At 41.0% G+C, this 24,800-nt stretch overlaps 1 protein-coding gene across 20 annotated transcripts in view; it reads left to right on the top strand.

Moving 5' to 3' along the window:
• MTSS1 (MTSS1, I-BAR domain containing) overlaps positions 1 to 24,800 on the top strand; it is a 125,681-nt gene that overhangs the window by 88,408 nt on the left and 12,473 nt on the right. For 7 of the 20 annotated variants that reach the window (XM_027684526.1, XM_027684525.1, XM_027684541.1 and 4 more), the window contains 8 exons: positions 2,679 to 2,763; positions 4,167 to 4,258; positions 5,977 to 6,051; positions 11,830 to 11,841; positions 17,071 to 17,228; positions 18,278 to 18,385; positions 19,295 to 19,392; positions 21,370 to 21,580. In XM_027684526.1, the coding sequence (XP_027540327.1) occupies positions 2,679 to 2,763; positions 4,167 to 4,258; positions 5,977 to 6,051; positions 11,830 to 11,841; positions 17,071 to 17,228; positions 18,278 to 18,385; positions 19,295 to 19,392; positions 21,370 to 21,580 (839 nt within the window). The remainder of the gene's footprint in view (positions 1 to 2,678; positions 2,764 to 4,166; positions 4,259 to 5,976; positions 6,052 to 11,829; positions 11,842 to 17,070; positions 17,229 to 18,277; positions 18,386 to 19,294; positions 19,393 to 21,369; positions 21,581 to 24,800) is intronic. The other 13 variants (XM_027684542.1, XM_027684545.1, XM_027684532.1 and 10 more) reach the window with 5 other exon arrangements.

Below are 24,800 nucleotides of genomic sequence, written 5' to 3'. Positions count from 1 at the left end.
GACTACATCGATGATGGCCACAGTGCTCCAGCTCAATAAATCAAAGGGTGTTGAGAGGCCCGTATTTAACTTTTTCTTGCTTTCTCAGGAAGCATTTGTATTCTTGACAGTTAGTATAGCTGGGATCAGCAAGGTAAAACTCTGTTTAACTCCAGTGCTGTTGGAGTACTTAATACATTTAGGAGAAGCAGTGGGATTCAGGTGTGGGACAAGATGGGCCCGTACTGTCCTTCCTTTAGTCCGATGACCTTTGCCAGCCCTGACCCACTCCCCACAGCCCTCCCTGAGTCCATGCTGATGAAGCTGAGGTGCAGGATCAGCCCTCCCAAACTTTCCAGCAGCACCCCTCATTCTCTTTCCCGAGCGGAATCCTAAACCCATCATCTGGCACACCCTGTTTCCAGAAGGGACATTAAAAATTTCTCCGGACTATTTTTTCCCCTTTACTTTACTTAGTTAGAGTAATCTTTATTCACAGAATTAAATTAACACCTCATCTTTTCATGTTCTTGTAAACACTTCATGGTTAACATGAAGTTTCAAAAGGTGGGAAGAACCACTAGCCTCCTCATTCCCAACAAGTTTGTTTTGTTTTTTTTTTCTATGTAATAACCTTTTTATTCCAGGTTTTATTTATTTTTGTTGTGGTTTGGGTTTTTTGTTTTGGTTTGGGTTTTTTGTGGGATTTTTTTGTTATTTTGGGGGGGTGGTTCTTTGTTTTTGTTTGGTTTGTTTTGTGTTTTTTGTTTTGTTTTGTTTTTTGTTTGTTTTTTAAACCAGCTCAACTACCAGTGTATAGGCCAAACTTTATATTGCTGTTTGGCTGACCTTGCCCGCCCATCTGTACTATATATTGAGGGGATATATTTATCCTTTGGTTGTTGGTGTTTCAGGTAAAATTCTGTTATCTTGCAATTTAATATTAACAGTAACTGGCCCTCGTTTCCTAGTCTCCAAAACACATGGTGCCTTATTTCCTTATCATTGTTCTGATATGACCCTTCCTTTTTCATATAACAGACTTAGGAAAGCAGTGTCACTTAACCATTGACAGTATTTAATATTCCAGTATGTCAGTGAGTTTTCAACCTGAAAAACCTACCTTTTGCTTAAACTCAGTTCAGAATTACTCTGCTGATGGCCATGGAAGTTTTTGCTTCATTTCTCCTTCTCTGTCATTGGAGTTGTGCCATATTGGGCTCTGAAATAAAATTACTTTTATTTGGCAGTGGCTCCAAGAGAAAAATGCCCATGTTTTGGGATAAAGATGTTTTGTTGTGGATGTTGTCCTCTTTCTCCAGTTGTTTTCTCTCTGTTACGCCTCTCCCCATCTTTTGTATTGCTTTTCAAGTTACCGGAGTCCGTCTCAGTGTGTGCAAGTGCAGCATCACTGGAAGAGATGGGTTTGGATCCATCTCTTCCACAGGCTGGAGTCCGTATGCTATTCCCAACCACTCATATGCAGAGAGGCTACAGCTCTTCAGTGTTACTAAATAATATTATTTCAATAGCTCCTTATAAAAACATGAGTAGTTGGGCAAGTCACAAAGGACTTTCTGTTTATCTTTTTGAACAATGGAAAATGCCAAATAGCCACAGTTTGTTCCAGTTATTTAGTGTCTTTGTTCCACAGCCATTTTGTGGGCACAGGATTTAATTTCACAAGAATGCAGGAAGATGGTGACTTTTTTCATGTTTAAAAACTCAAATGATCAAAAATTTTCAAGTTTCTTGGGAAGATTTTTTTTTTTACTTGGGCAATGCCATTTTTAAAGCCTAAGGAAGATTTTAGTCTGTGATACAAGTCCAAAGTTATTCTAATAATCAAATAGGTCTTTTAAATAGTTGCTGATATATTCACTGTTGCAGAGAGCACTGCAGTTTGGAAACGTTTTGTACAAGGGTTGATGTTTGTTACCCTGAAAATAGTAGATTTGACTTGCAAATAGGAACCAAGCAATTACCAAACCTAGCAACTAATCAAAACAAAGTTATATCAAAATTTGACGGGCTGGTCAGAGTTGGTAATGCTGATTGAAGTGGGGAATGAAGAAATGTGTGTTTTCGGAAGGCACAACTTGGGAGGAGGAGGAGGAACACTTGGAAAACCGCTGGTTGTCCCACCTGTGGGATGCGCGAGGGGCTGCAGCGAACGGCGCCACCTCCTGGCAATGCCGGGACCTGCGGCATGTGGGATCGGGCACATATCCCGGAGGAGCAGAATCCCTTTGAGGCACTGGATCTAAAGAATCCAGACATGAGAAAATTGGATTGGATCACCTAGGTTTATTTCCAAAATGGGTAAATAAACTCTCTATAGATGCCCACTCCCCTTGTGCCAGCTTTGCTTCTTGGCTCTTGACATCTTCAGGCACTTCTAATTCTTCTACCATGGAGTTGGACCTCATGGCACAGAAAGGTGCTGGGAAGAACTGCGTTTTTTTCGTGTTTGATTGTTCAGTTCTGGTCTCTTGGTAAACAGGAATTAATCTCTTCCCGAGGTGGCAGATACCCCCGAGGTCTGCCCTGTTAATAGTCTGGTTGATTCTATAGTTACTAGTAATTTGTTTTACAGTTGCTCTGGAAGACTTGGCACCTGCCTCCTGGTTCTTATGCCTCTATACCACAGGCAGGAATCTCATCGGGGTCTCACCTGCCTTTTGTTTTTTGTTTTTCAGGTGGTACCAGAGAGATTGGGTCTGCTCTCACCAGGATGTGTATGAGGCACAGAAGTATAGAGTCAAAACTCCGGCAGTTCTCAAGGTGAGTGGCTCCCTACCTGGCCTGGCACTGGAGGTTCATCTTTCTAATGCTAAAGCTGTTCACCAGCATTGGCTTCTCAGCTGATCTCTGCCCATGTCACTGAGAACAGCAAGTTTTCTCTGCCCCACAGCACATTAGGTGCTGTGAACATGCAGGATTTCCCTGCGTATTCTGGGGGCTGGGCTAGTCACCTCAAATCACCTCTGTATGCTGCAAAGTCCCACTCTCAGTTCCTGTTACTCAGTGCTGAGCAGGCGGCTGCTGATGTGACCAACTGACCTGTCTTTGTTTCAGGACTTGAAGCTTTGTTACTAAGTTTTAAAGCAGCAGCAGCATGTTGTGCTGCTTCCTCAGCTTACTTGAGAGCCCAAACAGCTTGTGGCCAAGAAAAAAACATTCAGCAGATGAGTGTGGAAAAGGCAAATTCTCTCATTCTCTTTTTGCTGTTGAAGTTAGACTGTAGAGGTAATGAGAGAGGATTAGCTCATATGTAAGCTGGGCTGTACAAAAACAATTTGTACAAATTGTAGTTTGCATGTGTGCTTTTTAATCAAACTTGCAAGTTATACTTGACCTGAGGTGAAAAAAAAAATGATGCTTCACCATTTGCTAATGACTTGGTATGTTTTTTCCCTTTTTCCACCATCTTTGGAAGTATTCAAGGCCAGGTTGGATGAGGCCCTGAGCAACCTGGTCTAATGGAAGGTGTCCTTGCCCATGGCAGGGGAATTGGAACTAGATGACTTTTAAGGTCCCTTCCAACCCAAACCATTCTATGATTTTTCTATGATTATTTTAAAATAAAGATATTTAAGAAATTGGCTGTGAAGAGACAACTTTAGTCTGCAATTACCTGAGAGTTAGCTATTTAAATGATTTGATCCCAGTCTCATTAATTAGTGCAGGATTACTGGTGCTGTATCATGGGCTCCACTGGTGCGAGGTGAGGCCCATCAGTGGCCAGGATGTTGTTCTCTTGTACAACTGCTCTGTCTTCTTGTGTATATAAATGTGTTATTTAAGTTTATAATCTTCATGGCTTTGTGAACCTTTCTGGTCCCCAGAGTATCCATTTAAACTGTGTGACAGCTGAGTAGGATCTAACTGTTTACATTGACCTGTTTTGGGTCACTCCTCTGCTTTATTCTCTGTTCCTCACTGTCCTGAACTTCTGTGCAGTAATTCTGGTTATCTTGTGATGTGGATTTTTACTTTTTTTTGATCCAGTTCTTTCTTTTGCTTTCTCCAATGTAAACATTTTTATGTTCTGATATTTACATTGTGACACTGGTAGCTGTCACAGCAAAAAGTAAAAATACTCCAATATTGACCTTGGCTCTCTCTGTAAGAATAGGGGCATCTGCAGGATTTGATTGCTCTTTGTGTTTTTCCAACAAAATTAGTGCTTTAATTGACTGTCTGATAAACCCACTTCAAGAACAGATGGAAGAGTGGAAGAAAGTGGCCAATCAGCTGGATAAAGACCATGCAAAAGGTAGTTACAGAGGAAGAATTCTTTAATAGGAGTAAGATTGTAATATCAGTTTTTCTTCCTCTTTTCATGTTTGTACTGGGGAACTGAATGATGTGCTTAAATATGTATAGCAACTTCTCGCTTCTAAAACACTCCTCTCCCAAAGTGCCTAACGAAATTTTAACCCTTGCTATGCATTTTGAAGGTTTAGTTTGCAGGACCCCAAGGGGTAGGTTGTTTCCTTGACTGATAAGCCGTGACTAGTTTTAACTCTGTTAGCCTGCTCTCACTGTGTGTTCTCCGATAGTGCTGAGGACTGGAGATGCCACATCTATCCCTGCAAAGCCCCGGGGTGTTGTTAAAAGCAAATTGTAAGATCATGTTATGCCTCAGACGCAGCGTCCTCCAGAGAATGCACAGCCCTGTAAAACACTGAGCATTGTTATTTTATACCTGATGCCACACAGAAATGTGCACCTGGGGAGCGGGAGAGCTGTGTCGTGGACATGGGATGCCCAGAGCTGCAGTGCTCCAGAGGCTTTCCTGGGGGAATGAGCAGGAGTCAGCAGTCTTGCATAGCAAGTGCATAGGTAGATGCCTTTGGCTTTGCAAAACTTTAATTGGGGATGGTGGCCCTCTAGCGCAGGTGCTGAAAGCAGGTTCCAGTTCAGCACTTGAAAATTGAAGACTTTTGCTATGTCTGAAAGAAGCAAGAGGACCATAACTTATTTTGTAGAGGGTGAGAACTGATGGGAAGGAGTGGGCTTGTCCTCCACAAGAGGATTTGCTTCTTGCTCCACTGTTACTGTGATCACATAGAAGCAGTTGAATCAGCAGCCCTTGATAAAATCTCTACCTTGTGCTGCAGAGAGTGTTAAGCAGGTAGGGAGGAATCACCTGGGTTCCTGCAGGTAGGGGTGACCCTGGCCAAAGTGGCAGTGAGATTTAGGGTTTAGTGGGCAGACTTGGGTGTTGGGGGTGCAGTTGGCCTTGGTACAGTTCTTGTGCCTGCCACCAGCCTGCTTCTGTTTTTCCATTTATTAGAAGAGTAGTAACATTGACTCCTTTGTTAAAGTGTATGTGTATATGTATATACATGCATACATGCCTTTTATTTTTTTTTATTTTTTTTTAAATATCAGCTTTCATATCTGGTACCTTTAGTGTCCCTGCACTAGAGGTTGAATATTTTGTTCTGGGATTTTAATTCTCCCAGGATTTGCAGCTCATCTGAAAATGAGGACAACTGCAGTGTGTTCCACTTCATCAGAAAGAGCTAGCAATGTGACCCTTCCTTGGGCAAAGTTTAGCACTCTCTCCCTCTGCCTGACTCTCATGCTGGAGAGGGATCACAGGATATTCTCTGCCTTGCCATTTCTGGATGCTTGTTTTTGAACACAGATGTTTCGAGAAACCTGTCATCTCTGTTTTCCATTTCTGAGAGTGGATGAGTCTGAAGTGAAAAGCACTCCAATTTTGTACTGTGTTCTCAGTTGTTATTTCTGTAAAGGCTTTGTTTATTTGGAAAAGATTTTGGTATGTGAATGTGCTCACACCCTAAAATGTTATATTAAGCCAAATGTATAGGCACTACAAAATGTGAGTTCTAAGCTGCTTTGATTAATAGTAGCTGTCCTCTAAAATTGGTAGTCTAATGTCTTCAAACGTAGCCTTTTCTATGAAAAACATTCATTTTGACACTGAGTATGTTGATAATAGAGACTGTGTGTGTTTTTTAGAATACAAAAAAGCCCGCCAAGAGATAAAAAAGAAATCGTCTGACACACTGAAGCTACAGAAGAAAGCAAAGAAAGGTAACTTGCTCTGTACTATACTGTTAAAAAACTTCTGGGCTGTGCTCATTGGCAAAGACTGAACAACAGTAGGACTTTCTGTTATAATAATTCGGTCCCCTCTAGTGTATTCCTGATACGTACTTGAACACCAGGATGGAATTACTATGTGTCATTTAAATCATACTCTGAAGCTGCCATCTAATGTTCTTATGCAAAAGCCTTGAAACTGTTTGTACAAAGTCAATCATGTTTTAAAATAGAACCCTTACTGCTAACTTATTCTTCTTAGGAACATTGACACCCTAACATGACTTGTGCAGACACCTGTAAAATTTTATAGAATCTTTTGGAATAATATAAAAAAAGCCATTATGTAAATGTTCTCTAACTATTAACATTTCTCACTGTTCTCCCTTTCTACCACCTTTCTTCTTTTTTCTTTTTATTTTACCAGTCTGTGATGTCCTAAACCTTACGTTATTCCTCAAAATGTGAGAAGGTGGCACAGGTTGTTATCAGGGGGAGGGCGCTTGACAACCATAGAAAACTAAACATGAGTGAGAAAAGAAAGGGAGTTCTCCCCAATGGCAGTCTGTCTTTTTTAGTACCTGAGTCTTGTGCTCCTATTGCTCTCCCACCTCCATCTTGTCACAGGAGTTTCATTGTCATTTTAATGGAAACAAGCATCACTGGTAGCTACAGCACTGCCATCACTAATGCTTTTACTTGGCCAAGTGCAAACCCCACCAGGCTTTGGAACAATGATAGGGAGCTTGTATAGAAGCAGGCTTCCTGGTTCCCTTTTCCGCAGTGGGTCGGAAGCAGCAGGGTTGGAAGTGTGCTTTGAGCAGCTCTCAGCCTGCAGGTTGCAACTTGTCCTTCCCCTCCTGCCTAAAATCTGTGAACCCACAGATGAGCAAAATAAATGCTGGGGTGGGGAGTTTCTTGAAATTTTGAAATTGTATAAGTGTTACCCAGAACAGGTGAGCTGTCTCTGACCGTCCTTCCTAATAGGTGAGTCAGTTAATTACACTGGTAGAAAGCCACATGACTGGAAAACTGCTCTTGAATTTTAGCTGACGTTAGATGAGAGATGAGAAAAGGAGAGGTGGAAGCCAGCAAGAGGGAGCTTAGCTCATTAGGCTTTGTGTGTCTGTCTGTCAGAAGTTTAGTGTTTAAAATCAGAATGGTGATCATTAGAGGAACATGACTTTTTGAGATAAGATTTTGGGTTTGGGTGATGTGTAAACATGTTTCTCATTTTCTGCGATGAATTGTCAAATTTCAGACCAACATGAGAGTGTGTGATATTCCCTCAGTTTTTCTTCCTGTCTCCCCCTCCTTTTCTAGTCTCATATCTTCTTGTCCACGTGTGATACAAACAACCCATCAATGCATGGTAGGTGAGCACTGAGAAAAATATTGAAGCATAGAATGGTTTGGGTGGTTGTCTAGGATCTGTGAAGAAGGAGCCATTTTTTGACCCTGTTTCTATGGAATGACAGCTGTCTGGCTCCAGCTCCCCTTTATCCTACTTCTGGGTATTGAACAAATCCATCTGCAATATTGAAGAAGGAGATATCATTTTCTGTAAAGTGTGAAGCAGAGAGAGAAGAACTTAAAAGCTGCTGGAAAAAAATACAACCCACTGTTCTCATACTGCAGATGCCACCTGCATCTGTCAGCAGTGGTTAAAACAAGCAGACATAGTCCTTGGATTTCTGGGTTCATATCTTCCTCCCCAAATGTGAACCAAGTCTTGTGATGAGGGTTAGCAAACTGGTGTCTTGTTCTTGTTCAGGATTAAGCATCTTTGAGTGGGGAGTGGAACAGGCCTCGTTTTGCCATCATTGTTGCAGCAGCCATGGTGTGATTGAAGTTTTCTTTGTTTCTTTCATATTTTTTTTAAAATGTCATTCCCGTGCTTAATTTTGCTATTTTGACATACTTTTGGAGCTATACTGAAGGTGCTGTATTTCTGTCCTGTCCCCCGTGGAAGTGCTCTCCCACATCTGGTGTTTAGGTCCAGAGCACAAACCCAATAGGAGTCAGGTGGGATTAAAGCTGGTCACAGAGGGACGTGTTTGGGGAGGGTGGAAGAGCTGAAGACTCACAGGTAGCCAGTACAGGGAAAAGTAGGAACTGCAATATTTTTGAGGAGCTGAGCGTTGTTCTCATGGCCCCCGAGTAGGAGAGATGCAGGGAGGCCTTGAGGCTCGTATGGATGAGAGTATGAATGCCCAAAGCTGTTGGCCCTGTGGGTTCCCAGCACAAGTGGGCAGGAGGTCCAAGGAAATTCTCCCTACCTTCTTGCAAGTTATCTACAGCGCTTAAATACAGAAGAAAAAAACATAGCAGATTTTTCTCCCTCTTTGTTGTTTTGATCCCTATCTTGAGGAAATAAAATGTTTATTTTTATTTCTGAATGCAATGTCAGATGTCATCATGAAAATGTTTTTTGTATGTATCCATCTTGACAGATCTGTTCAATGTCCTCTGTGATGAAGTATGTTGCTTTTGCTATTACTGAGGGATAAAAATAATCAAGAAGGGGTTTATTTATTCATAACACGAGTGCAGAAGTGATTCTGCTTTGGGTCATAAATGCGGTTTGAACTGTGGACAGGGAACTATGGGTGAAACTCTCCTGACAGGCATGTGGCTGAGTGCACGAATGTCTTATTGTGTCTTCAACTCTCGTTTCCTTGTTGCTCAAATTTACTTTTTTTGTTCTGTTCTTCCTCAAGCAGGACCTGTCCCTTTGATTTTTCTGTAAAATTACTGACTCACCTATGGGAACTCTAAAACAACCAATTCCTTCCCTTCCTAGCACTTGTAAGAATATCTTTGAATTAACCTTACGATCATCTGTGGGCAAGTGAGATGTTTGCTGAATTCTGGATTTGCTTCAATACTGTGCATGCTACTAAAAAAAGTCCTTCACGCTTATTCTGCTGTGACTGGATGAGAAAGTGGTTTTCTTTTGCTTTGGGCAGCTTCAGATGTAGGAACTCAAATATAACCCTCTACTTTCCTCATTCGCATCATGGCAGGGGTGTCCTCTCGCCCTGTCGCATTGAGCTGTGGAGGCTCTCTCTCGTAGGTGATGGCTGCAGCATGCACAGCAGCTCCTCGTCTGCATCCCAAGGACATTTGGGAGAGAGGGCCCTGGGCTGCGTGGCTTGTCATGGCAGGAGCACTGCAGGCTGGACACCCCACCGAGGGGCCGAATACACGGGGGGTCTGCCTGTGCCCTGGCTTGCGCGTGGTCTGTTTGTTCTGGTTCCATGCGGCCAAGTTGAAAGTTCAGGCTGGGCACTTAAGATCATTTATTAGAAATTATGTGTTCTGAGTAAGTGTGTTAATTGCAGTTAAGGTGTTTCCAAAGCTTGAAGCGATGGAGAAAACACTAAGCTTTCCAAACAAAACAAAAGGATGTTCGGGGTCCTTTTGAGGAGTTTGCTAGAGTATATCTAGTAAAGCAACATGTCTGTGTGTAAATTAAGGTCTTGGGTTTCAAAAGACCTTACAGAGATAATTTACATTCTATTTGTTGACTATAAAAAAAAAGGTCCATATGAAGCTAAATCTGTATAGTCTAAATAGGATCCTGGTGTACCAACCAGATCCATGCAGTCCCTGAAGATGTCATGGTGATCTTCAAGGTACCTCCTTTTCCTTAGGGCCTTTGTTCCCACGGGGAACAGGCCTGTAGGGCTTCTTGCCCATCGCAGTGTTGAAACTTAGCTCTTGTCTGAACAGATGAAACTGTGTAGTGCATGGAACTGCATACATCTTCTAAATTGCTCTTTGTTTTTAGACAAACATTGGCCATCAGAAGTCAGCCCAGCTAACCTGAGTCAGCAGAATAATTATGCATACATTTAAAATAAATTCCATGTTTAGGTTTCTGCTGAGTCAGGGCCTCATAAGTGGATCCATAGCTACTAGAAGCTGTTGATGATATATTGAATTCAGAAGAGAGACAGCAGCTGTGGCTCTGCATGTAACCATTTGGGAAGGTTAACAAAATGCATGATTCTTAGTTTAACAAAAAAGGATCAAGTGACTAAATTAAAATATATCTGAATGTATATGTAAAATCTAGAGTGCATGTTGGCTTTATTTTCTGTATTTCAGCTTGGCTGTTAATGATTAACTGGACAGGTTTCCCTTCTGCCTATAATATGACTGGTAGGTTTCATTTTCAGGTTCTTCATGTGACACTGTGTGTGAGCTTTGAGGAAAATGTTTCAATCCAAGCGGATACGAGAGGAGTTATATGTAACACTCCCAATAATATAACACATGTTAATATAAAAACTGAGTTTTATCTCTATGCTATTCATAGAAGTTTCTGCAGAATTGCCTTAACATTCAGTACAACATTTCTTCTTGTGTCCCATCAACACTGGATATCCAAACTGACAACCTCTCCTTTTGAGTATGCAGCAGTCTTGGAAAGTGTTTTGTGATTCTAATGACATTGAGAAAGTAGAACATGATTATTAATTTACTGTAATACTGCTAAAAGGGCTTTTTCTTCCTTCTCCTCATTAGAAAAGATGACCTGTTTGTGTTTTAGGGCCTTTGCAGCTGTTTTTGGGTTACACTCTGGTATTTGTAATATTGCTATACTCCTCTCAAGGATGGCTGTGCAAACCGTGTGACTCTTAACTGAAAAACATAAAGCTCTTCAACACAATTATAACTGAAGGATGTCTCAGTTCTTAAAGCAAATGCTGACCTCATTCAAGTACTTTGCACTCTTTTTTTACTTGGCACTTAACCCATCTGGAGTGACAGACTGGGGAGGGGGAACCCCTGGCCAGACCCTTCCTCTGCAGGAGATAACCTCATTCCTCTAAATTGATCAAGTGTGGCATGATGAGGGAAGTGAGAGCCAAGACTCAATATGATGCAGCTCAGAAGGAGGGAAGCTAATGAGCAAATTATCTTTATCTATTGCAGGGAAAATGTCCTGTGTGAATGAGGCCATGGTGCCTGCAGGGCTTTTTGGTGTTATGTTGTTGGGGGTTTTTTTCCCTGCAAGCTTAGAATGTAAGCTCTACTTGACAAAAACGCAGCGAAGACACATCGCTAAATCAGCAACTGAAGACATTTCTTTGATTTACTTTCATTCCTTGAGTTTTGAATGCCTCTTGATAGTTCCCCTCTTTTTGACAGCAAGCCAGGTTTATTGCAAAACTTCATATAATAAAAAGTTTTTTAATTAAAATACACATATCATAGTTAATCTTTTTGATGTTCATCCACATTGCATCAGCAATTAGCTTTTAATTTAATTAACAATCTGTTAATGTAATTGCAGTAGAGAACATCAAAAAGCACTGTGGTTACTCACACAGCACCTGCCCAGAGTTCTGCAAGTTTGAGTTCCCTCTTCCCTGTGAGGGTGATGAGCTTTTTGCCACTTCATCAGCCTGATCAGTCTGACGTTTATCTGTGTTGTGCACTTTCTCTGAAGCACAGGTTAATGTGTTCTCACTGAGGAGTCTAAACTGGTTTAAATCTCTTAAAGTAAAACTGTATATGGTAAATAACCAGAAGTTTAACTTGCAACAGCTCGCCAGGAAGCAAAGCTAATGCGTTTGTCTTTATCAGCAATGGAAGAAGTCAAAATAGCCTAGTCCAAACTGCTCACTCTTTTTTCTTGGCGCTGATGATAATGTCTAAATTCTAGGAATGCTGTAATACCAGTTTGACTTTTTTTATTTTCCTTTCTGTGTCAATTTTGTGTCCTGCAATTTCTCACCATGCGCACGTGCCTGACAGCTGAGGCTCTGGGTAAGTCTGTGCCATGCTGTGACCCTGGTGGCTGGTTCATTGTAGCCCTTGCTGTGGCCTCTTTTTGGTGTCTGGTCTCCACTAACTGCCTAGACTTTAATTTCTAATGAAACTAAAATTTGCCTAATCTTAATGAACAAAGCATCTTTTGATTTATTTTCTTTTGGCATCTAATTGGAACACTGGTAAAAGAAGAAAATCAGTATTGTAGATAAACCTCTGGTTTATTTTAGAAAGGGATTAACATGGACAGATAAATCATGTCACAGTTGGGAGAGAAGTTAAATGGAATAGACATGTCATCAAGGTGATGTTCAAATAATTGAGTATCTTATTGTTAATATGACTTTTAAAGTCTAGAGCTTAAAGTCCTTAGTGTTGGTCTTTGTAACCTGTGATCCAAATTCCCCTTTTTTTCTGAAAATCGCATGCATCTTTCTTACCTGATGGATAAGAAATCACTATATTTACTTCATGCTGGGGAAGGGGTTGGAATTCAGCATCACGATTGTCTCCTCTCCTGTTGCCTGATCACACCTCAAGTATGTTTGAATTGGGGTTCTGTTTCAGTTGTATTGCAAATTTAAAGTAGCTGCCTTGAGATCTCCTTGTGAATGAAGTGCCATGATTCTGAACTTGAGAGAAGTAATCATACCTGCACTTGCAACTGTAGTGATGTAGGTGTTCCCTTTGGAGAAGCCTGGATTGATTAGATTGGCCTCTGGATTGATTGGATTGATTAGATGGCTTCTCAACCAAGTTGCCTCATCTGGGCTCCTGGAGCTGCTACTTGTCCCCTTTTTTGGAACCACATATTGTGGTTTTCCTGGTTTGTAATTCAATCTTGAATCTTCCTTTAGTAACTTGGAATTTTTCTGTTAAAGGAAGCCTTTGCACTTTTGAACATTAGCAGCTGATTCAGATCTCCAGTAGCCAACAGAAAGACTTGAATTTGGTTTCTGGAGTCTGAAATTAATCCCAGCTGTATGGTTTTCCACCTTTCTGTAAATGGTGGCACAATTCTTCCATTCTCAGCCTAGATCCGTATTAGTTGATTTGTTGTCTTTACTGTGCAGAACTTAGAGGGGTTGTTTGTCCTGGCAGCTGGAGCAGGTGTACTCTTGTAAAGAAGGTGGTTTGGGAATGAATGACTTGGAGCCTGCTTTGATTTGTACGAGTAGAGGTGTACCCAGCATTATCTTATACAGTGTAAATTCTGCCACTCTGTAAAGTGTCCAGTATTGAATATTCAAGTTCTGTGCAGACACTTAAAAAAGTACAAGGGAGCAGTCTTTAAGTGAGAACATGGAAAATAATAGTTTCACCAATATTTGCTGCATTACTTTGTCAATAACAGCATTAACTTTAGCAGTCTGACTTGCACTGAGAGCATTTAAAGATCATTGTTCTGCTTTGGTGTTGCTGAGAGCTTTGCTAGTTTAATTTATCTTATAAAATATAGACATGAAATTGGGTTGAAAATGAGATTTGCCTTTTTCTTTCTCCCTAATACTTTCCTTTTTGCTGAAGTTCCTTTTAAATGGTGGTTATTAAAGAAATTGCATGAGGCTTTCAGCCAGGATTCACACAAAACACTGTAAAATGGAACTATTAATGCATGTTGGTCCTTTAAAGCTCTTGCATGTCATGGTAATGATGTGGAGCACCTGCTCTGAAGGTAACATATTAAAACTGTCCTTGAAGTAGCAGCAGATTTATGTTACTTTTAATGAGAAGCAGTTCAGCTCCCTGCACTTGATTAGCTGTTACTTGCCTGTGGTCCAGCCGCAAGTCCCCAGGCTGTTGGAGAATTCAGTCCACAACTTCTGGTCTTGCATTTCTGCTCCCCTCTGCATTGCCAGAGCTCCATTTTGAGAAAGGCTGGATTTGAATTCCTCCTCAGTTTTCAGGTTGTTGACTTGTTCTTCTGAGTGCAGCTGGACATGCTCTGCAGAACCATCTCTACACCCTGATCATGTCTGGCTGGTTGCAGACCAGAGACCTGTGACTGCATTTGATGCTTTTGGCCATTACTGTTGCAGATTGATGTGGTAGGTCACTCAAACCTGCCTGCAGCTGGGGCAGGAATGTCCTTCCAGGTGCACTTTTATAGCTGCTCCATGATGAGTTCTGGAACTATCTGATGTCATTACTGTGGTTGTGTTGGTTTGGAAATGTTTCCGAATGCATAACCTAAAGGCTAGAGAATGTGGGCTGGAAAAAATAATTGCTTGCTGATGTTCCTTATGAAAATGTGCCTCATGTCCATAGCAAAAATACTGCAGTCAATTGTCGGAGATGCCATGGACAAGTGGCCTTCCTCTCATAATTCAAAGAACTTCATTGCTCTCCTGTGGTCAGTATTCCCTTCTGAGATAAGTAGCAGATTCAAAGTAGTGCAGACCCAAAGGTGGGTGAGGAGCAGAGGTGATGAGCTCATACCTTCAGTGTCCTCTGGATATGAGTGCTGTCAAGGGGATTGGCTCTGCTCTGCTTAGCTAAGGAAACTGGTTTAACTGGGCAGAGATCTCATCACTCAAATTTATGAGCTCTCTGAGTGCCATGGGAGGCAGCTGGCAATTCAGGAAATGTGAAGAGCTATGCTTGCTTTCAAAAGACTTGTTAGATTGATGTCTGCTTTGTGAAGCTTTCAAAGGATGTTGATAAAGCTTTCCTGCTCCTAAAAGATGAGTTGCAAGGAGTCATCGGGAGAGAGCTGTGTTCATGCCATGTAAACATCTGACTTCAGAGCCTCATCTAAATGATTCTCCTAAGCTTGTTTCCTGCTCTGAATTATACCCCAGGCAGCTTCTGTGTTTTCACTGACTACCCAAGTGCCTCAGAGCTTTAAAGCGGGTCTGCGGCAGTAGCAGTGAGGAGGTGGTGTGTCTGTTAATGTACTGACTCACTGAAAGATATAAAAGAAATTTTGTAGAGGTACAGAGGATGTTGGAGAGGAGTGCAGTTTTACATGTGCCCTTGCTGAGGGGTTAAAATACCATCTTGAATGTTGTCCTGATAACTTTATTGAATTTAGTGAGTTACACAGGTGCAAATTGAGTTTATTTTTGCCCCAGGTTTTGGGTGCTCTTGTTGCTCTGGTTGAAGACATGGTGCTCTGTGAGGTCCACATAAATTACCAAAATTCACTGTAATTGAACCCACTTTATCAATGGAGTCCAGTTGCTTTCTAAGTGTGTGTGTTCTCAGTGCACAGGTGAATGCATTTAACAAGGATTTACTGCGTTATGTGCATGATCATATGGTGGAGCAGCTTAACACTTACAGCAGTTCTCCAGAGCTGAACTAATGAGTGTGTGATTTAGTTTGCAACTAATGTATTTTGCATTTGGTACATCCATGGTAGTGAGTCAGAGTCTAGGTTTGAACAACAGGAGATTGTTTCACTTGTTGTAATTTCCAGGCAACACTCAAAAGGGGTCTGAGCAATGATGCAAGTCTCTGTTTCATAAGGAATTTGAAATAACAACTCCAGAGAAGTATAAAATGTTTAACTGCTGCATCTGATGGCAAAGGAGAGTATGGGGAGGGACTTGAAACATACAGAATGGTCTTCAAGCAGGAAGGCCCAATATGTCTCCTGAGAGTGACAGACAAGACGACACAGGACCTTCAGGATGTTACCCAAAGCTCTCTTATAACTTGTTTCTGGGAGATGCTAATTTTGAGAGAGAAAGCAGGTGACTGCACCTTCAGAGTCTGTTATTCTTAAAGTTATTTACTTCCAAAACAGTTTCATGACCACATTACAGCAGCCAGCCTGATCTGCAGGATCAGGCAGTGGGCGTTCTGTTGGCAGTCTAGTACCCAGATGGTCTTGGCAGTGGTCATGTCCATGTTGCACTGCATGTGATTCTTCCAGGATCCATCGCACAGCTCTGCATGTGGGGTCTGTGCAGTTTTATCTGGACTGTGTCTAACTCTGTACAGAGGAGACTTGGATATATCCAGCCTGTAATGCTGCTAAGCCAGTGTGATTGCCTTTGCTTCCATTGCTGCTCTCTTTTCCTGCAGCTCTGGCTGTGCATCAGTGCAGGGGAGCTGATGGCTTTGCCTTGAAAAGGAGTATTAAGGAAATACATATGATAATAAGGCAAAGGTTTTCTTTTGTAACTTTGACATTAAGTCATCTGCATTGTGTACTACACAAGTCAGGAGACTTTCTTCTTCCTCTTGCTCGTAGCTTTAAATTCTCCATGCAGAAGGGTTATTGTGCATAAAAATTGATTTTGGGTAGCTGCTTGTAACTCACTCACCATTTTTTCAATGTTATCTCCCTGGTATTTAGCAACAGTGGTATGGATATGTACCTGGATCCTGGGAGATTTGCAACAAATTTATACAACTAAAGTTCTTCAAAATATTTAGGAGTGTAAGCTGCATGAAAATATCTTGCAACTGAAATGTTATTGGTTCAGTAATAGTATGTCTAAGCAGCAGCTCTTCATTCCTAGAGGAATATTTTTTGACATGATGCAGAGTAAGCAGCTGGTGCAGAATAAGATATTTACCTGTCACAGAAAGTTTTGGTATTATGAGTTGACTGTAATTAACACAGTGAAGCTTTGTGTTTGCAAAATGTTGGAATTTTATTATTTCCATTGCCAGATATTGGACATTAATACATACGTTAATAACCTAGGTTGATAGGTTTGGTTTTGTTTGAACCCTGGAATGAAGAAAACTTGCAGCAGTTGCTTGTGCAGAGTACTTGAGTCCAGTGGTCTAATGATCAGTAACATGTCTTAATAGTATCTTATATAGCAGATTGATTCATTCATTTAGTGGCTCCACAAAGTTGTCATTAGGACCTTGTTAAGCACAAAAATAGGCAGAGGAGTTTACCTGGGATTAGTGATTAATACTCTCCCAGTTAGTAAGATGTTGTTTTCAGCAAGGATGATATGAAGAGTTACTACAGTAATGCTTTGAGGAAGTCCTTCTTTCAAATGCTGTCTTTGGCTTGTTGAAACCTTTTGAATTAAGCTGTATTTCTATTCTGTGCAAAAGGGAAAAAATAAATGCTTTGAAATGCTTGACTTAATTGGGGGAAAAAAAAACCCCATACTAACTTGAATTAGGAGAAAATGCTGGTTGAGACATTAATTGCAAAAGCACAGTCTGGCAACAGTGCTGGCTGAAAATAAGGTCATTTATGGAGATCCACAGTTTTGACAAAATGTACTCTTGATTGTTTCCTGCATACAGGACGGGGTGACATTCAGCCCCAGTTGGATAGTGCTTTACAAGATGTCAATGATAAGTACCTGCTGCTTGAAGAAACCGAGAAGCAAGCTGTCAGAAAGGCTCTGATCGAGGAGCGCGGCCGATTCTGTGCTTTCATCTCCATGCTGCGCCCTGTGATAGTAAGAGCTCTTCGTTTTAAGTCAGTACAATTCACAGATTAGATAAGTGGCCAAAAACCTCTCAAAAGAGTATCTTGTTATGTCTTGGGAATTAATTTCTGGAGCCAAAATTAAGCTTCATCTCTGTCAAGCAAGTGGTGAGAATAGGGGCCTTTCTTGTGGGCACTTGTAGTAATTCAGTGATGGAAGACACTGAATACTTTCAAGATGACTGATGGGTAAACAGTGGGCACAAAGACTAAAGTCAGTTTGTGTTCCCTATGCATTTCAACCTGAGACATTGCAAATGCAGTTTTTTCCACTGCTTTTCTTCTTAACATCACATTTTAATATAAATCTTCCTCACTCCTACTCCAGTGCTAGGACTGATAAATGTTTCAAGACCTCCACTGTTTATATAATGACATTATCTGACAGATTGCAGGCTGCTTCCTTGCAGTTTTTTGATAGCTCTTTTCCTGCTACATGACAGGTTTTCAGTTCATTGAAAAGGTTTCAGTATATTTTCATCATCTCAGGTTGTCTGAAGCCCGACAAGGAATCATTTGTGGCTTTGTGCAAGCATGATGCATTTCTGAAGGGTCACCGGCGTACTGGGAATATGTTCCCAGTGCTTGTTTACAAAGAGCACCACTCTCAACAGAAAAGCGTAGTTAAAGAAATAGGAAGGTGATGGCTGAGCAGGAGGAGGTGAATTCCAGACTCTGGAGGATCTGGAGGAAATGGTAGGATAGTTTACAGTGCAGGAATCATCTGAGTTAGTTGTTGATGTAATTTGAGCCAGAAGGAATCATAGATATATTAGTGCTCTGTACCTGATGAGAGAAAGATTTGTGGGCCTCAGAACCTACAACAATCTTAAAGTAGTTGCAGAACTCTAATATTTTCAAGCTTCTTTAATAAGAAGTTACTGCTTAATGGGCAAAGAAAAGGTGGCTCCACTGGGCATCCCCACAGTCATCAACAAAAAGAAAAAGGTGGTGTGTTGAGTTACAGGTCTGATTTTTAAAACCAAGGCTGTGATTAACCATGTTCTTTTGTTTTTTCAGGAAGAAGAAATATCAATGCTAGGAGAAATAACCCATTTACAAACCATATCAGATGACCTGAAAAGTCTTACCATGGATCCACACAAGTTGCCATCCTCAAGTGAACAGGTCAGCTCTTGTTGCCTGGAAAACATTTTCGTTTTTAGCTTGCACCAGTTTTCCTTTTGTGTTATGAGGGATATTGAGTACTGGTGTTTAGTGGCTTAATGTTATGTTTTGTGGATGCTTCTCTGCAGCAAGGTCATTTTTAACATAAGCAATTAAAAAAAGATTATCTTGAAGTACCAGCTTAGTGCCCCTGAAGTATTTGGTACACTTGGAAGTATATGAAGATGCCAGATTTCTGCTGAGAGTGTATGAGGAATGAGTGTCATCTCCTCACCCTACATTTGAACATCCCTGTCTTTATGTAGTTCCAAGATTGCTGGGATTGGATAGCTTGGTGGAGTCTAACATTTGAGCATTTTTCCATGCGGTCCTTAAAATGCATAGAAAAATGTGTGTCTTTAAATAAATCCAAATAGGACGTTTTTCTCCAGCCTTGCTGTGTTAACTCAGTTTTCTTGTCATATCATTGACCTAGAAGTGTAAAGCTCTGCTGTGGTTGAGTATTGGATCTTCAGCTAATTTTTTAAAATGCAACAGTTCTTCAACTCTAAGGCCGTAATAGTTTTTTAAAAAGTAAAAAAACAAAACAAAACAAAAAACCAAACAAAACAGCTTCCAGAATGCATGAAATAAATCTCCAGTTTATTTTTTAAGATTTTTCCATTCAAACATGACTTTCCTTCTGTAATAGCAGCCCTAGTGTTTGAAGTATGTTAGTTCCTGGAAAGCCAAGGATGAAGCTGACTCTCCTGTTACATACACAGCGTAATTCTGGAAGGGGACTGAGACTGAGTCAATTGGCACTGCTAGTTTGTAGTGGTGACGAATGTTGTATGACAAGAAGATGTTTTCTGTTAATAGGCGGAAAATTTTTCCACATCCTTGATGCTATTGATTATCTTTCATCAGGTAATTTTAGATTTGAAAGGTTCTGATTACAGTTGGTCTTACCAGACTCCTCCATCCTCTCCCAGTACTACCATGTCCAGAAAATCCAGTGTTTGCAGGTAAGTCAATTGGTAATATTTATTTTAGCCTGTTTGGGGGCAACGGGAGGCAAGTTCAAACTGTGATATGGATTTGTATACATTCTTAAATCTTAAATAACAAGTATTACTGAAATCAGTCCCTTGTGGTCGTTACTCGTTTAAGTGTGTGCTGGGAATATTAAAAAGGATGGGCATGACTGAACAACTTTTGAACTCAAGACAACTTGAAGATGTTTTTGGTTCAGTTCTCTTGAATCCATTTTGGATCAAAGAGCGGACTGTACTGATCTAAGCTCTGAGATTGTTCATTCATAATTTCCTTTTCTGTTTTTCATGTGATGACTTTTTAGATTATTCTAAGTAGCTGTTACTAATCAGTAAGTTAAACTGTTTGAAAAGGGAAAACATCCTTGGCAATTGCCCCATGAGTCTGGTAGATGGAAATGCTTTTTTGATACAAGTTTTTTTGACTGTTTAATGCTGTCTAATGCTGTCCTGAAATATGTTGAAACACTGGATTCTGTCTATGCTTTCTCTGTAAAAACTGTTTTTTCTCATAAAACAGTTTATTAGCATGTTGCCCCCATACCTGGTGTCCACATTTACTCTTTCCTTTTACTGAAAAGGAAGATATCCTGTTGTGTATTCTGCTCAACACCTTTCTAGCTGCTCTCAAATGATTACCTTTCAGTTTGCTTTATGAATAATGTATTACAGGTTCTCTGTGTATGAGCAAAGTTACCTACAGCATGTCAGAGCAAGTGAACACCACTTATATGTACCTACTTGTCTCTGCATGCAGATATATATAAAAAAATCAGTACTTTTATATATATATATGTGAAAACATGCATATTTAGAGCAATGAGCACAGGCTTAAAGATGCAATATCCTGAAGCTATAAAAGAAAATGGCAAAAAAAACCCCAAACAACAAAATTTCATCCTCTGTTCCTAATGAACCTCATCTTCTTGAGCAGTAAAACCTCTATGGCATAGACTAGTATGTGTGGGTAAAATTCAGCAGAGCTTCTCTTTGTCTGCTCCAAGCCGATTTGTACATCCTCTGTGTACGTGGCATTTGTGAACAGGAGGTGCAGGCCTCACCCACATATCCTACAGAGCCATTCCTTTGGCCAGGCTCCTGCCAGTGGGGTAGAAAGCTGCCTACAGGTACATCCTGCTAGTCCTGCTCAGCCACCCCAGCAGGAAATTTCTGGCATGTCCTTACTGTCATTCATGGATACAGAGGAGTAAAAATCAATCTCTTTGTTTGAAACATCACACTGGGTTTTTTAACCTGGATATTAATTTGCGGTTTTATTTCTGTGACCGTCTTACTAACTAAAGCTCCATACCCAGTGGCTTGGCTTCACTCAATATGCCGTCACATGTTTTTTTCTGGTAGGAAGCCTTCATGTGAGCAAAGCTTGTCCCAGGTACTCTGGAGTGTGGGGAGTTTGGTGATGGTCTCACACGTTTTCCTGCTGATTGTCTGCAGTGACATGCCTAGAGGCAGACTCCTACATGAACTGCAGTGCCTTTGGTCACCCTGCTAGAAATCCCAGTGCATATTTGGGCCATGGTGAAAAGGCAGCAAGGTCTAAGTCAGGAATAGGAGAGGGCTGTAGGCAGAGACTTTTTGAGCAAGTGCTGTACAAATGCTAGGGAGAGCATGTAGCAATCCCTCCATCCCTAACCCAGCTTTGAACTCTGAGTGGTTACAGATTTGGTCATTTGAGTGAAATTCAAGGTAAAATGCCATTTTCTCTCTGGTCACCAGGGATACTGCAGTTGCTTATAGTTCTTTACTGATATATATGTGCATATATATATATATATATTTAATTTGTCAATATTTTTCTTTTCCGGTTTATGCTGCCTGTTGCTAGAGATATGTGGAATGTTAATTGTACTGCATATGGGTCTCTCCCCACCCCACCCTTGTGTCTTTTCCTCTCCCCTTTCCTTTCTCTGTTCCTTTTGTCTCTCACAGCAGTCTGAACAGCGTTAACAGTAGTGATTCCCGGTCCAGTGGCTCGCACTCGCACTCACCTAGTTCACACTATCGCTATCGCAGCTCCAATCTGCCTCAGCAGGCACCCATGAGGCTGTCCAGTGTGTCCTCCCATGATTCTGGATTCATGTCCCAGGATGCTTTCCAGTCCAAATCGCCATCCCCCATGCCACCAGAAGCACCTAACCAGGTACGTGCAAGCATGAGAACAAAAACCTGAGTGTGAGCTGGACTCTTTAAATTGGCTCACCTTTCACAGAAAGAATCTGGTGTGGTTTTGGGGTACCTTGGAGTCAGTTTAAACAGTGAGGGTAAGGTTTGTCTCACTACACTTCATCCAACTAAAAGTTAGGCCTCTAGCTTGAGTGATTTATGCTGCTTTTGCAGTTAGCACTGAAGAAAAGGATGAGTCACTCTTGGGTTTTCCTGATGGCCCTGGAGGGAGTCTAGATGCCTATTTTTCGGATACATACAGAAGAGAAAGAATAACAAGTCTCACCTTACAGGAGGGGATAATACTCACTTTACCCCCTGAGGTTAGCAGTTAATATCCTGCAAAGATTGCAAGTTGTTAACATGTGGTGGCTGTTTACTGTTTAATGAGCAAATATTGATGCCAGAACAGCCTTTTGACAGCCGTAGTACTGATAATGGTGGCTTTGACATCAGAGAGACTTCTTTTATTCCTCCCCTGCGAAGGGTCTGGGATACTCAAAATGCTGACAGCATTATCACACAGAACTGGCTTTGCCATTTTTTATTACATCCATTTCTGTGGATAGGCTTGCTCTTTTGGGTTCTCAGTTGAGCACCTTGCAGAAATAAGGTTTCTGCATGAAAACGAGAGGTATTTTTAATTCTTTATGGAACTCATAAGAAATGAGTGCTAGTGTAGTCATATATGGTAACATCCTAAACACAGTAAAACTAAGAGGATTTCACTATAAATATAGGCAAAACTTTTCCAGAGCATTTTTGGGTCTGCAGAAGGAAGTTGCTGCTCTATTTCTTCATGGCATCATTCCTATAAAAACTAGCTGGCCATCTGCAGGCAGAGGTTTGCAATGCTCCAAGGCCTGTATCTTCCAGCACCTGAATTTTCTGCTGTTTTGTTTGGGTTTTTTAACAAACCACACAGCAGCTGCAGTATTTTTTTAAACAAGGCTGAATTACCATCTCATGTTATAAATCCCATCATAAATCTTAGTCACACACCAAAGTGGACCTAATATCCTGTTATTCAGTATTACTCATTTTAATACACCCTGAGGTCACTGGAGAAGATTATCTTTTACTTTAAGAAATGTAGTTGCACTCCTTTTCATATGTTGGGGAGTAGATAGTTCTGTAGGCATGGTTGGGGAGTTTTAATCCTCACAGTCAACAAGCAGCAAGTGTTAGTGGTTACCAAGTGTCACCTGCCCATATAGACTACTCCTAGATCACCTTTGATAGCACACAGCCCCTTACTTTTGCAAGACATTTAGTGAGTGGAACCCCTAATGAAATTTTAAGGTATCATCCAAAATAAAACTGGTTTATTTAGGCTTGGAACACATTCTCAAGGGAAGCTTAACCGTTTTTAGATATATTTACCTCTTTCATTTTAATGATGATGATCATTTTCAAATGATACCTCTTCTGCACTGTCCCCAGTCTGGACACATGAGCTTTTCTTTATAGATGACATCCTGAAGAACTTTGTGCACACTAATAAAATGAATGTTTTGTTTAGATTGGCTATGGCTAACCTAAGTGAAATGCAAAAAAAGTAAATGAGCAATAATAAAGTAAACTGGAATAGTAACAAGGTAAGGAAATTAACTTTTAAGATACATACATCAGTTACACATGCCAGCATCATCTTTGGTTTTCATAGTATCCACTGCACCTGCATAGAAGGGCGGTAATCCACATGATGATGCTGTGTTTGCAGATGAGGATGTAACTTTGCAATTGTTCTTAGCATGGAAAAAACTCAACATCTCTCTTTGCAAGTTCCCCTGTTAAGCAGAGGAGAGAACTTAGGCTGGTATCAGGTGGCAGAACATCCTGAAAGTTGATGGGAGTCACACTGATTTACACCATCTAAGTTCATGTGCTTTCACTTCATTTTAGAAACTGTCCATAAAGTTGCAAACTGATCCAAGCATCACTTGAGCTATTCATGAGCTCTAGGAGGCTGCAGCAGTGTGACAAGTGTAGTGTGTTGGTATAACAAATAGGTATGTGCTCTGTATGTCTCTGGCTCTGTATACCTTTACGCAGAGGAAAAGGTAACAGATCATTGCCTGGCTGCTTCATCTTTGCTTAAGTGTCTTGCTTTGTATGTTCAGCACTAAGTAAATCATGTGTGTTGTGCTGACAGATGATTGTGACTGTGAGCTTACCCAGGAGCTGTTCAGTTTACAGCGTTATCCTGTGTTGTGTGTCTCTAACCAACTGACAGATCTCCGTGTGGTTGTGCTTGGAGGCTCCATGGCGGGTGGGGAGGAGCAGCAGCTGCTGCTGTTCCTGGAACACTGATGTCATTGTTTCTAGTAGTGACACTGAGAAGGCAGAAAAGCAAGCTCTGGAACCAACAAAGGAAATTAAAAGCCGTATATCTTGCGCAGGTGGACACTTGCTGATGTTTGCTAGCTACATGCTGTGGCATCTGCTGGATCAACAAAGCCCTTTTTCTTTCTATAATAAGAAAAAAGAAGTAGAAGGGACTACATAAAATTCTCATATTATAGGACTGGGAATATATGAGCTATGAGAAGCTTTTTGTGCTTGCCTACATTTTATACAAGCAAGTGTCACTGAAAATTAAACTGAATTTCCTCAAAAACACAAATGGGGGTGGGAGGTTGGTGGGAATCTCAAACAAGGAGTAACTAGAGATTTAAACAAGATACAGACTATACGAGAGGAGAGATGACTGACAAAATGAAGACTGCTTTCCAGCCTGTAGTTGCCGAATAGTAAGTGTTTGCAGTTACCACATTCTACATAGAAGATAGGAAAAAGAGCAATTATCAAACCAGACACTGCCTTTTCACTGGTTTAGGAGGATCTCTTTTCTGCAGCATTGCTCTTAATATCCCTGGCAGCAGAAGTGTTAGCCTGTAGCACGTAGCTATACATGTGGGAAGGTCACTGTAAAATACTTTAATTGTAATTACACAAGTAAGTTTGGGTGTAGCTCAGCACACCCTGTGATGGAAAAGCATCACAGGTCTCTTTCTGGAGTGGAACAGTTTCTCTAAATGCCAGATGTGAAATCAGCCATGGCCAGTGTTGCCCATGGCACATACTGACCCCAAACAAAGTCTTTCTGACAGACCTGCCGCTGGGAATAGCAGACCAAGAGTGGCTCTTGGGTGAACACTCGACAAGGCTAGTGCTGCTAAACCCACACATTGTCC

The sequence above is a fragment of the Neopelma chrysocephalum genome, unplaced genomic scaffold (genome assembly GCF_003984885.1).
Source record: "Neopelma chrysocephalum unplaced genomic scaffold, ASM398488v2 Primary Assembly neopelma1_66, whole genome shotgun sequence".
Taxonomy (NCBI): domain Eukaryota; kingdom Metazoa; phylum Chordata; class Aves; order Passeriformes; family Pipridae; genus Neopelma; species Neopelma chrysocephalum.
This window is presented reverse-complemented; position numbering and strand designations above follow the sequence as displayed.